At 37.6% G+C, this 14,616-nt stretch overlaps 1 protein-coding gene across 1 annotated transcript in view; it reads left to right on the plus strand.

The window, feature by feature from the left end:
- The window catches only part of LOC139713892 (serine/threonine-protein kinase PAK 1-like), a 49,490-nt gene extending 39,096 nt beyond the window's left edge, over window positions 1-10,394 (plus strand). The window contains exons 12-14 of the mRNA XM_071625615.1: window positions 1,588-1,784; window positions 4,348-4,485; window positions 5,444-10,394. Coding sequence (XP_071481716.1) covers window positions 1,588-1,784; window positions 4,348-4,485; window positions 5,444-5,524 — 416 coding nt within the window. The 3' untranslated portion in view covers window positions 5,525-10,394. The remainder of the gene's footprint in view (window positions 1-1,587; window positions 1,785-4,347; window positions 4,486-5,443) is intronic.
- Window positions 10,395-14,616: the final 4,222 nt, after the last annotated feature.

A 14,616-nucleotide genomic window follows, 5' to 3' on the forward strand; every position in this document is an offset into this window, starting at 1 on the left:
TTCATCCCAATCCGTTAACTACTTTTTGAGTTATTTTGCACACGGACAAACTAACTAACTAACTAACTAACGAACAAACACACAAACCAACGGTAATGAAAACATAACCTCCTCCCTTGGCGGTAATGAAAACATAACCTCCTCCCTTGGCGGAGGTGAAAATAATAATTGAAGATACAGCCCCAAACCAAAGAAATGATTGTGTACATCGTCAGCTCAGAACCAGAAGGGCGTTACTGCAATTTTGGGGAGTATTGAGTTATTGGTATCATGTTGTAGAGCTCAATCTCTTCTACATTATAGTGTCAATTTTAAATAATTTTCATTTTCAGTAACATGTTACAAAATCTAAACCACAAGGGCACTATTTTACACACTATTTTGCAACGATGCTTGTAAATCTACCCATACCCATTTTTGATTAAGTAAACTTTTTATGTCATGAAAATTGATTGCTTCTGTTTTATTCATACTCAAATCTTAGAATGCAATAGTGCCCTTCTTGATCTCAGCTGACAATATGGTCTTGAGAGTATAAGAAAGAATCAGAGATCTGGGAACTATCATCAGGCCAAGCAATGAACTCAAAGTTGGGACAGATCCAGATCAGATCTAGCTGGGAGGGATATGTAGACCTTCAAGATGTGCAATGTATTTTAGAACATGGCAAAAGTGGGTGCAAGATATTGTTCCCATATGGCTTAAGTATAGTGAAACATTTCCTAACTTGTGAGGACTGTTTGATATAAACTTGTTCCTTTAATAGATTACAGTTGAACCTCTCGTATCCGGACAAGTCGGGACCGGGGCACATCCGGATAAGGGATTTGGCCGGATACAGGAGACTCAATGCTTTAAACATGTACATATACATACACATGTACTGATGTAGCCCATTAGTACCACATGTAGTAATGTGTATACTGCAACCTTTTCATTGTTACACTCAGTAACAGACAGCTACATTACCTAATACCGTACCGGGCCCAAGGTAAAAAGTGATAGCCCATTGCGATTGGGTTGCTCTCTTCCCCACACTCTCTCTCCCTCTCTCTCTTTGTGTGTGTACTGTGTGTGAACAATTTTTGAGTGTTCAATATCATTCGTTGCTCAGCCAATGACTCAAAACAATGCATGTCTATCTAGTCATATCAACGGCTGTGTGTGGACCTACTGTATATGTGGCAATGCGATATGAGAGGACTCGAGCGCATAATCTGTCCATGTTTTTGCGATGATTTGTGGATGTTTGGGGATGTTAAAATGTCTGAAGGTAAGCAATTTGGAAGGAAATTTGATGTAATGTATGTTAATCATGTTGGAAGTAATATGTAATTCATGTGTGTTTGTGTAGGAGTTCTCAAGGAGTTGGGAATCCCCCTTTCCTCCCGCAATTATAAAAAAAAAAATCAAGGCGAGATTGCGTCCGTATAATAGAGAGATCCGGATAAAGGGAGGCCATATAAGAGAGGTTCAACTGTAATTGAATTAAACTTAGAATTGATTTTAGAGTTTAAGTGAAACAGACCCCAGGAGACTAACCCCTGCATTCCTTCATTCTTCTCACCCCCCTCATCTATCTTGCAGCTGACTTCGGCTTCTGCGCCCAGATCACCCCGGAGCAGAGCAAGCGAACCACCATGGTGGGCACACCCTACTGGATGGCTCCGGAGGTCGTGACCCGGAAGCAGTACGGCCCTAAGGTGGACATCTGGTCACTGGGCATCATGGCGATAGAGATGATCGAGGGAGAGCCGCCATACCTGAATGAGAATCCCCTCAGGGTAGGTGATATCCATAGCCAAAGAGCTTCCAGAAAGATTCGCGTTTGTTCATTTGAAGAGTTTTAGTACAAAAATCAATTAATGCCATTTTCAATATTCACCTTTGGTCATTATCTAAAATTATTTTAAAAATGAAATTTTTCAATCATATTGCGCTCATTACAGAAATGAAAAATATTCTGAAGGTACTATGAAAATTGTCACATATGTTTTGATTTTTTCATGATTTTCAGCAGATTTAATCTCATATACCTCAAATTGATAAAAATGGAATTATCTGTTTCTGCATTTAAACTCTTCCTTTGTTCCCACTCGAGTTATGTGTCATATCTTCCACAAAGTGACAAGACCTCATATTTCAAAAGTCATGAATTTTTAAGAGAGCAAAAAAATAATATGTCCATTTTCGTAAACATGTGCTGAAAAAAACATCAGCAGTGACGTCAAATAATGTAGGAACATTGTTTTGGATTACATTTATAATGTTCTGTTTTAAAACTAAAATCAGTATTTATGATATTCAAAACTTATGAGGATTTTTAATAGATGCCAGTCTAGATACCAGGTCTTGTCACCCCAGGAATGATATGCTATTGTGTCTGTTTTCTGATCTTCCCCTCCACACGAATGTGATACTGTAAAAGTGGAAATTTTCTTGCCTTATTTTGTGTACTTTTGCTGGGTGAGATAAATTTTGCACGTATTTGATTTCAAGGGCAGTTGCGACAACTTAGCAAGCAATTTAAGAGGGTTTTTGCCGCACATACAGCAGCAAAGTCACTCATGCTAGAGGAAGTGAAGAAAGCCACGAAAAAAAAATATATATCAGTTATATCCTTACAATATATACATGTATGTACCTATGTCGAGATCAAAGTTATAAAACGATGTTCACATGGTAACAACTAACAAATTCACACACCTTTAATATTTTTGCGCTCGTTTCATGTTGCACAAATGCACAAAACTTCCACTTTTATTGTAGATGAATATTTTATGTATTACAGAAATCGACCAAACAGTGTGTCTATTTTTTTTTTTCATAATCAGTGATAAAAGGTTACAGTTGTGCAGATACCGAAATTTACAGACCATTATTGGCAAAGCCGGGTGGTTGATTTCAATAGACACCAAACTTGAGTTGAGATTACCCCGAATTGATTGCCGTATTTCCAAAAACATGAATGATACAAAGGCAACAAATCCGGGCACATTTGCTAAAACCTGGGCATAATGAAAAGACTGTCATGTTTTAGTTTCAGACATCAATCAATATAGCATACTTTGATCTCTGCAAAGTATCTGTTTTGGTCATGTGATATTATCTTGCCTGTGTAACACTGCCACGTATTGATGTGTGAAATGGACAGAAACTGACGATGTGCTTAATCGGGTATTCGTTTCAGAGAATTCTATTCTTCTGCCATTGCAGATATGCATGAACATGATGTAATTTACTCTGAAATAGAGTGCAGAAAAAAAAGAAAAACTAAAAAAAAAGCTGTGGAAGTAGATTGGTAATATAGCTGCTGGCCATCCTTTATGTGATGTGTAGCATTCAGACATCTTGAGAATTATCCTTTATCCTTTTGAAGAGACAAAAATAAATGTTGACGTCATTGACATCATTTGTAAAAATCTTCCATCAGCTAAGGCCGATCTTGAAGTTGTGAATATGTAAAGGCAGTTTTGAAGGTCAAACATATGCCTCCATCTCAAGCTCAATTTATATCTTTATGTGGTATAGCAGCCAGGTAAGCATGTATTCTGCAGATGTTCCGGGGACTCAACCTTCAGAAATTGTAGTAGATATGTATTCATGTTTTGTCTTTTCTTTATATGCATGAATAAGATCATTTCTATGAGATTCTTGAATGCTGCATAATATAAGTCATTTTGTGAGTAAGCAAGCAATTTGGATTTTTCCCCTGATTCTGCTACTAATCATAGAGCACCAAAGTGATGATGTGACATGTCACTGTCTTTTGTCATAGCTCGGGTTTGAACCGGGTGTGGGTATTATCACTTGTTCCAGGTGAGATTGTGTGGAAGCAGTTTCCATGGCGATGAATGGCTATGACATCACATGTTGTTAAAGGGATGGTACAGTATTGGTGGAGATGAGAATTGGGCTTATAACTTTTTGTGAGATACCAAGACACCACTTATGAAATAGTACGGAGGATACCATTCTAAGAGGTATTCAAAGTTTATTTGATGAAAATCAGTTTTGGAATTGCTGAGACATCCAAAAACAAAAACAAAACGGTCGTAATAAAAGGTGGGTCCCACCTTTTATTAGGATCACTCTGTTTTGGATATCTCAGCCATTTCAAAACCAATTTTTGTCAAATAAACCCTGAATTCATTGAGTCACATGCTCTTTTATATTTCATAAGAGGTTTCTCATTATCTCACAAAAAAAGAAAAATGTTAGAAACCTGAAGTTAGGTCTCAACCAAAACTATACAATCCCTTTAAGCTATTGATGCGAAACATTGTACAGCTGTTCTTTGTGGTCACAATTAACCATGTGGTTTGTCATCACCGTATCCCCCGCCAGGCTCTGTACCTGATCGCCACCAACGGCACGCCAGAGATCCACAACCCGGAGAGGTTGTCAGCAGTCTTCCGAGATTTCCTCTCCCAGTGCCTTGAGACGGACGTGGACAAGCGGGCAGATGGTCAGACGCTGCTCAAGGTAAACTTGGAGGGGATGAGAGAGAAAGAGTGAGCAAGTGGAGTAGATAAATAGATGAAACAATAGATGGATGAGTGGAAAGTTAGATAGATAGATGGATACATGGATGGATAAAAGGATTGATAGACAGCTAATGGATGGATGGATAGATGGATGGTTAGATAGATGAATAGATGGATAAATAGATAGATGAATAGATTGATGGATTGATAGATGGATTGATTGATAGATGAATATATAGATTGATGGATGAATAGATAGATAGAGAGATTAATTAATGAATGGATGGATGAATAGATATTTTGAATGTTTTATTTGTGCTTTATGGTCAGGCTATTTAACCAAGAATTACTTTTATTCTTAGATATGTGAAGCCCTGTTTTAACAGACCTTACTGCGGCAATATCACAACAACATCCAGAGAACAAAATTCATCGCCTCGGACAGTAAAACAACAGGAGAATACAAAAGCGAAATACAAAAGTTACTGCGACAATGTCCAAGCAACATTTATCGGGGAATGTTATATCAGGCAGGGTAAAAAAAAAGATTACCCAGATGCAACCAGGGCCTGACATTGTCATCATTCTGGTAACTCTAGTTTGAAAGGTTCTGTTGAAACACAGGCTTGAGACACAATTTTGTTTTGATTTTAATGATGGTCATTTCCAAGAATCCCTGACGAGGAAATGATTTTTGTTGCCGAGGTTTTTCTCTTAATCCTACAATACAGATCAATGCTGTGCAATAATTAGTTGAGACATCTTTGGTTAGATATAATGTGTATTGTTTTCTCATAAGGAAAAGTATTAGTATTTTTTTAAGCAAATTCTTTGAAAGCAATGAAGGTGAAGTGGCTTTGTGTTTTCTGCAATGGTCGAATGCAGAGCAGAATTCCTAGTGAGATCTGTTGTATGTGACTTTTTCATTTCTTCTTTTCTTTTTTTGCTATTTACAGCACCCATTCCTGAGCATGGCGAAACCACTCAGCTCTCTGAGGCCTCTTATTGCTGCCGCGAAGGACGTCCAGAAACGTTAAAGGGACCAGCGCCCTCGTTGACGCGGCAAGACAGAGAGCCGATATTGTGTGATTAAACATTATTCCTGTACCCATGTTGCAAGGGGAACAAAGAAATTGCCCTCTCCCATCTTATCTTCATTTGAATAACCCCTTTGTGGAAAGGGGGGGGGGGCAAGTTTTACCAGGAGATTAGTTTTTTAGCTCAAACTTTTGCAAAACAAAACTAGGATGCTCGCCAGCATTTTAGCTCTGCCTAGTTGTCATCACGTAAATCATAGAGGAAAAGGAATAGAATTTGAAACGACAGTTTTGAAACTACAATTTAGCAATTGAACTCAATCTATGCCTTTGTTGTGCCTGTGCATTTCAATGTGTTTGAATATCAGTTATGATGGATTTTAGGTGTACATTTCTGTTTTGTTTTATTCTTGTTTTTCGAGATGATCAGCTTATTTGATTCTCTTAGAAAATAAAAGTTTGAGAAGTTTTGTCCTTTAAGCCAGAGTTTGATATATATTTTATCCCTTTAACATGTGCAGTTTGTTCTGTCCTGTAAATGTGTTATTATTTGCCCACTTTCTGTAAGTTTGTATCAAGATTAATTCTTGAGCTTTTTTTACCTTGCCTTTTTTCTTTTTGATTGTGTCAGTTGTGTTCAAGATGTTCTGTAGGCCTATACATGTACTTGGTACTTGGGCTGGGGTTGTGCACGTCAAAGAGTCAACTTTGGAACATACGTACCTTTGCATGTCACTCATGTACTTTGTATGTCAGAGGGATTGTGGATACTTACACAAGCATCACTGCATTGGTTGTGAGAAACGAATAAGTGAGAAGTAGCAATGTTCACCATCGAAAATTAGACCTTCTGACTTCGTATCCCCGGTCTTTCTCTCATGCTTTCTGTCTCGCACAAGCTGCACGTGCAGAGCGCAAACACGAGCCCCTTCCTGTCGGTAGGATGTAGATCCCGTCCGTTTCCGTAGCAACGGTACAGCAGATTGTATGACACTTTTTATTTGTTCCCGTGGCAAGGTTTCTATGGGCTTGGTGTAGGTGAGGTTGTTGGCAATATGTGCTAGTGTTAGGTGCATATCTGCTCTGCTACCAACTCTGATCAACATCCAGGGCTCGAGTTATTTTGGATTGTGAATTTTAGGACCAAGTCCCTAATGTCCTTAATATAAATTTTCTTCCAGACCTGATTAATCATGGGCATTTGAAACTGGTTGAGATATTTTATTTGAAACAGAAGTGATGTTCTTCTGTTTGCTGGATAAATTGTATGAATGAAATTTCAAGTTCAGAATGCTCCTGTGTTGTTTCTGTGTCCATATCATTTATTGCATCTTTATGCAACAATCTTGTTTTGTTTTTGTTTTTGTTTGTTGTTTTTTTTTTGTCTGGTTTTGGGGTTCTTTTCTCTTTTAAAGGGTTAAGACCACTACATATACCTTGCTATTATAAATATCCTTCATATACCTCAAGCTATCCCAGACCTGAATCGAGGACTTACTTGAACCTTGCACCAAAAAAAAAAAAAGAGGTGAATATGGGGCAAAAATGATCCTTGAATGATAATGTTATATTACGTTACTTTCTTCCCTTCGTCCAGTTTCACTATATTTGCCACGCGTGTTTCACGATGTGTTCATTTTCCCGCCGTGCCTTATTATTCGCCCAAAGCTTTCCTAGTTAATACTTGACTGTAGAGGGAGCCCCATACTGAGCTCTACAAAGGCTCATATTATTGTACATGTACCATACTTTTGTTGTCATTTAATATATGCATTGCTTTTTACCATCCATGATTTGTTGCACGTTGCAATCAACTTGTTTTATATGTATATGCTGCGTTCCTGTTTTTCACCTGTATGACTTGGGAGAATGTTTTATACCCATCCCCTGTGCCCTCCACACCTCAGAAAGCAACATCAGTGTTTGAAATTGGTGTTCAAATTTTTATCTCAGTACACACTATTTGCCTCCGAAATTTTCAGCTCTCAACCCTTACAGCCTTCAGTGATCTGCAGAATAACCCGACTTACACCTTGATCATGTGACGGTCGATAAGCGGGTCGTAGACTTTCAGAAATTTGTAGTGCCCCTTGTCTTTGTTTAGGTGGAGTTACAAGAGATTTGGACCTCATACTGTCAGATACTTCTTTTTTCAGGGGAAAACGTTTAGAGAGAGTCTAAAAATCATCTTAAGATGATTGAGGGCATCCTCAGGCCATCTAACTCTTTTGAGCATGGAAAAAAAAAAGTTTTACTGTGTTTAAGGCAGCAAGAGATAATTACACAGATTTCAGCAAAGCCCATTCACAAAAAATGTTCTGTTAAAAATCAAATACAAAAAAAAGTTAAATGCCACTTGGCAGTCAACAATCTTACAGGATCCTGCATCTTGGAGCTTGAATTTGATTTTCATGTTTGATATCAAATGTATTTTTTTTGTTGTATGCAACCGGTCTTGAAAGTCATGTATGGTTCTGTACTACCGTCCCTTGTCCGTTTGCCCATCTCACTGTATTCATAAATCTATGCGCGGATGACAAGCGGTGGTTACGTGTAGCCTGGTGTCCAGGCTGTGAAATATTTTGTGTGTAATGGCTAACATGACTCAAGATAAATCCTGGCTAGAGGAGACTAACTCAACAGGGGTTCAACCTTTGTCTCAAGATGTTATATGCTCCGAATAAGGAAAAGTGAATGATTGCGTTGGCAGAGTTGGCCTTATTATACAGGCTTTTACTGGTATTTTTTTTTATTTGAGGGGATGCCTCTTTTTGATTTTTTTTTTTTTTTTTTTTTTTTTGAGCAAAACACTATTGCATGGAAGAATACCACTTTACCTTGTATGGTAGTACATCTCCCCAAGTGTTGCTTTTTGTCTGACAAGTATTTCAGGTAATACACGTATAACTCCTCCCTTTCTGTTAAATTGCTCGAGCTTATTGAAACAAAAAGGGGACAATGACCATGGCGTTTTATTTTTGCATCCAACTGAGAGGTTCTTCATTCACTTCTCCAAGGAGATTTTCTTTTAAAGTTCTGTCAAGTTTTAGAATGTGGCAAAGACTGAAGTGAAATTTGATATCATTGGCACATGATGAGGTGTCTCAAATCTCTGGTTGAATGCATTGTGGGTACCAGCTATTATAATGTCTACACACTGACTTACGTACATATGCAAGTGACATTGTAAAGTGGCAAAATGCCCTTACTTACCGAAGAAATTACAGATAATATTTTCTGTTCATACAAATTTATGAGCATGTGTAAATGACAACGAAAATGAACATCCGGGCCAAAAGCGCAAAAGCGTGTGTAATAACATGTTTTTGAGCTGAACTCAGAATCATGCTATATATGTTTTATAACTTTCAGTCCTGAGCAAATCCATCACTTTGTAATAACTTTAGATTGTGACCACATTGTGAACAACAATTTGCAAGGCTGTCTGAGGGGAAGGAAAAAAAAATGCTAAGCAATTTGCAAAATTGGTTGCATTACTTCGCCGTTGCTCGTCGCAAGCGCTCCTGTCGAACTTCATCGGCAGCAGACATAACAGTGCAGGCGATTCATCATACAATATTCATGTGAAGTCTGGATCTGCTAGATTCTCTATGTATGTATTAATTCTATTCTTTATTAATTAGCATGTGTATACTTACAGAGATGTAGAAGGTGAGATGATGTATAAAATGAACAAAAAAACAAATATGAAAAAAAAATTACTTGAACACTGGTAAAGTTATACCAGGACACATTTTTATCAAACAGATGGTGAAGGCTAGATAGTGTATACTTTATTTATATACACTGATTTTACTTCATATATTGATTAATTGTGTTGCAAGGTTTCACAAATCATTATCAGCAAAATTGTGAGAGAAAGAGAGAGAGAGAGAGTGAGAGGGAGAGATAGAAAGAGAGAAAAAGAATGTAATATTGGAGGAAGTTTGTAAGATTTGGAGTGTGAGAGAGAGAGAGAAATTTCAAAAACTGGTATTGGAAACCTTATGAGAATATTCCCAATTACGATGCTGAATAAAGTTCATATGTGGACTTTGCATACTGGTAGTGTTCATATTTGACAAATATGTTGAAGAGTCAGAAGCCACTTTATAAAACAAAAGACTGATGATCATGAATTCCTGAGGTGTATTGTAATATGAATGATGTATGGAACTATTTTTCATATTGGGTATATTATATGAATGTTAAGTGTATATTATGCCATAGGAGATCGTATTGTGTAACTATGAATACAGCCATTGTGTCATGTAAACAACGAAAAAGCATCAAGGTTTTTGATGCATTCATATGAACTTGGAGAAAAAAAACTGAAAAAAGGAGAGAAAAATTGACCATGACATTGCTTTGTGTATGAATCTAACTATTTTTTGTATTCATCCGGCCTGAGTTGTTATCAAGTTGGGTATATTTGCAATTCCGTCAGATACTTTCAAATAGGTGCGCATTGACTTCGGTCACCAAAGTTTCATATCATGCAAGCAGTGTGATAGATATGGATATGAAAATGTACCTATGCTTTGGACAAAGAGATAAAGTTAAAAGTAACTGCTCTCTTGCTGATTGAAACAAAACAAAACAAAACATACTCTGTCCAACTGTCCCATGATGCTATATATGGACAGTATTTGTCTCTGATTTTGAATATATTGAATTCACCATTTCTTTCTGTTTCTTTTTAAACAGAATACCAGATAACATTTGCACTGTAAAGACAAAAAAAAAAAAGGAAATGCAATCTGTACTTAGAGAGCTCATGAAACTTAGGTCATTCGTCGATTGTGTCACCAGCAAATAGCATTATGAGATTAAAACTGAGTTACTTGAATAAAAAATGGTCTTCCCTCAACCTTTTGGAGTGGTCTCCTTGTCTTTTCCCATGATATTTTCCCACTTGGAGTGTGTATTTTGCCTCCATATCCTGTTGGTGTTGATTAATGGTTGTGATAGCACGCATTCGGGCCGCAGGAGAACTATTGGGGAGCTTTAGATTTACGACGCGGACGTTGAGACGATTGTGTTGGTTGTTCCTCCCCTCTTTCCCTGCGTCGTATTGAAAAGCAGCTTTAGATTACGCAGAGACGTAACATATAAAAAGTGAAATGGCGCCCCCATATGACATCAAATACTAACAGCTCTCTGCGTTGTTGAATTGAGCGCTTGCAAAAAAAGCGTAGTGATAGATCGATTTTGATAAGCGATTTTGATAACCGTAAAAGAGGTATTTTTTGCTCTGAACGTCCACGTCGCAAAAATATAAAGCCCTCTATTGTGACAATCATACGTAGAATGAGACAGTCGTCTGTTTTTTCAAGCTTCATGTGTTCTCAAAATGCAGTGACCGTGTTCACAAATGACACAAAGTTGGTGATCTCTACTACCATATCAGGGCAATTAACCTCGGCTAAATACTAGTTAGTGGTAAGATTAGGGTTAGGGTATACCGTCTATAGGAAGCAAGAATTTACAGACATTCAGAGGGATGGTACAGTTTCGGTTGAGTTGAGGGTGTTTTTTCTTTAATTTCTTTGTTTTTGTAATAATTTTTTTAGATAATGTGAAACCTCTTTTGAAATGTGAAAGAGCGAATAATTCTAAGACAAATACAAAGTTTATTTGATGTGCCATGGCTTTGAAATGGCTCGAGTTATCCAAAATAAAGCGATCCTAATAAAAGGTGAGACCCGTCTTTATTAGGATCTTTTTGTTTTATTATGTTTTTGGATATCTCGGCCATTTCAAAACCGAGAGGTTTTTCATCTAATAGACTTTGAATTCCTTTTAGAACTGTATGCTCTTTAACAATTCATAAAGTGGTTTATAGGTATCTCGCGGAAGAGTTAATAGCTGAATCCTTACCTCAACCAATATCATACCATCCCTTCAAGTAAACGGAATACAAATATTTCTTTTTATTCCCAATCATGTTTAGAGGAGAGATAGAGAGATGATAATCATTTTATATACACATCTTTGCAACAACAACAAAATAATAATAATAAGGAAACAATAGATATCATTGCCCCATCTTTTTGCATATCATTTGTGCTTTATATAGTAATGACAAATATTGATGCGGAATTTAACTCCTCGAACTTCGTTTCCGATCATTGATAACCCTCGTGTTATTTCAATCTGTTTTATCGATTACAGTCAGCATGAACCTGAGAGTGATATTTCGTTTTCGCTGAAGACAGTCTGGGTTTATGTCTTGTGACCGTCCAGCGAATGCCTTCGCGATGTCTGGATATAAGTACATGTACATGGTACCATCTGAGGTTGATATTTGATGATTATGAGATTTGATTCGTTCCATGCTAAGAACGGAACCACTCTTCCTTTTTTCTGTCTCGTTCTTCTTTCTTGATTTTTACCCAAAGGTTTTCTTGAATTAACTCATTGCGTCATTCAGGAAATTTCGTCACAGAAATTATGCGTAAACCGAGCATCTAAAATAGTCTTTTTCCTGTCTGACATAATGATTACTGATTTGAAGAAATACATGTAGTTAAAAAGGAGGAGATGTGCATCATGATGTGCTGAATGTAGAAAAGGTATTTTATATAAAGGATATTGAAGGCAACTATGCCAAAGAAATCATTGATTTCCTGGGCGCTTATCCTGTTGAATAGTCGTTTGTTGCGACACGGATTGTCGCCCCTACACGGATTGTCGCCCCCGGCTCGGCGCGACAATCCGTGACGGAGTTGGCGGCACGGATTGTCGCCCCCGACACGGATTGTCGTCTGGCGATAATCCGTGACGCTTGTGCAGTTCCCAGTTTTTGACCTCGAAGGCGACAATCCGTGATGCAATGGCAAAAAATTGTTGCGACACGGATAATTGTCGCCCCGTCAAGGATTGTCGCCCCGGGCTCGGGGTGGTTCCTCCGGTGTTAAGCTTTGGTGGGATGGGCATGACTGGTAAGTTATGCGTATGTGTGTGTGAGTGTGTGTGTGTGTGTGTGTGTGTGTGTGTGTGTGTGTGTGTGTGTGTGTTTGGAGTATAATAATACATTAATATTAATAATTATAATTATCATCAAGTTCAGCCGCTACAACGCGAGAAGCGATGTCTACAAAGCCCGCACTCGACTGAGGGACATACAAGGACCCAAGATCTTCATCAGAGAGGACCTAACTGCTAGCCGAGCCGCACTTTACAGGAAGCTTGTCAATAGCAGAAAGGCGAAGACCTGCTGGACACAAGACGGCATCATTTTCGCCCTCAACAAAGACGCCAAGCGAGTCTGAATCTCATCTGCACTGGACATCGAAAATATGTGAGACTGATCGTTAGTATCTCTTGTGTATCAAATGTATAGTAATATATATAATATGCCTTATAATGTCAAATACCCATGTATAAGTTGCCGTAGAGATGTGAAATGGGATCAAAACGCTATTTTATGTGTATCATGTGATAAATGGAGTCACTTAAAATGTTCGAGAGCACCTCGAGATATATTTAATTCCGAGGTAGATTGGGTTTGCGACAAGTGTATTTTTCAAGAACTTCCTCGATATACTCCATCAACAGAAGTTGAAGATAACTCAGATGGTGTATCATTACACAGTAAATATGATTATGGTAATGCCAAGAATATATTTGATAAAATTCGCTCATTACCTGGATTTAATATTGCTCATCTTAATATTTGTTTTTTAACAAAGAATATTGACGAGATTCGTCACATTGTAAGCAATGAGAAAATTCACGTAATGTCATTATGCGAAACCAGACTGGACGACACGATCTCTGATATTGAAGTAGATATTCGAGGCTATCAATGTATAAGGTTAGACAGGAATCGAAGTGGTGGTGGCATTGTGACCTACATCAACGAAAATGTTGAATTCAGTGTCAGAAAAGATTTATTCATTGACGGTCTAGAGCTTATGTGTATTGAAATTTTTTTGCCAAAGCAAAAACCTATTATTATAGTATATTGGTACCGTCCTCCAAACTCCCACGATGCGATTTTTGATCAGTTTGAAACTTTACTACAGTCGTTAGAATTTTCCTCAAAAGATGTTATAATTTACGGAGATTTGAACTGTGATTTAATGAAGAAACGTTGGTCATGTCAATCGAGACGGCTTCAACTTTTAGCTGAAGATTTCGATCTGAAGCAATATGTCGACAAGCCGACAAGAATCACACCGTCGACAGCTACATTGATAGACGTGTTGTTTTCATCTTGTAAGGATAAAGTGAAATTCTGTGATGTACTGCCGTTATCAATTAGTGATCATTATATGATCGTTTGCTCTTTAGGTAAAGCCAAGGCTGGGAAAGGTTACCATAAGTTTACATATTGCCGAAATATGAAAATGCTTAATCTGGAGGACTTTAAGGCTCATTTAGAAAAGATTAGCTGGGATGATGTACTGGGTGAGTCAGATCCGAACAGTGCGTATGACATATTTTCTCATAAGTTTATTCCTCTATTGGATACACATGCCCCCCTTCGAAAGAAAAGAATACGGCATCGAGAGTCACCGTGGATGAATATTGATATATTACGTACAATGTAAGATGCGTGAAAGAGATCACATGAAACAACAAGCCCTTCGCTCTAAAATCGACGAGGATTGGAAATTATACAAGAGATTGAGAAACTCTGTAACTGATATGATACGGCGAGCAAAACGAGCTTATGTGTCTGAAAGCATTGTAAGGAATAATGGGGATACAAATGCAATGTGGAAATCAATACGACGTATAATGCCAAAGAAAAACAGTGATACTCCCATTCAAAAGTTGATCATTGAGGTAAATGAAGTTAAAGGTTCAAAAGAAATAGCGGCCTCTTTGAATGATCATTTTGTAAGCTTGGCTGCTAGAAGAAAACAGGAGTCTAATACGAAATTTGGTAAAAATATGCAACAATATTTATCTAGGATTAGATCTCAGTTCACTTTTACTCAAATTTCTCCAAATGATGTAATGAATGTTACAAAAAATATTTCGAGGAACAAAGCTACTGGTTTGGATCAAATTCCTGCCTGTATCATAAAAGATACTATTGATTTTATTGTCGAACCTTTGACCCACATTCTAAATCTGTC

The sequence above is a fragment of the Diadema antillarum genome, unplaced genomic scaffold (assembly GCF_040938485.1).
Source record: "Diadema antillarum isolate AM-2024a unplaced genomic scaffold, OU_Dant_1.0 seq00002088_RagTag, whole genome shotgun sequence".
Taxonomy (NCBI): Eukaryota; Metazoa; Echinodermata; class Echinoidea; order Diadematoida; family Diadematidae; genus Diadema; species Diadema antillarum.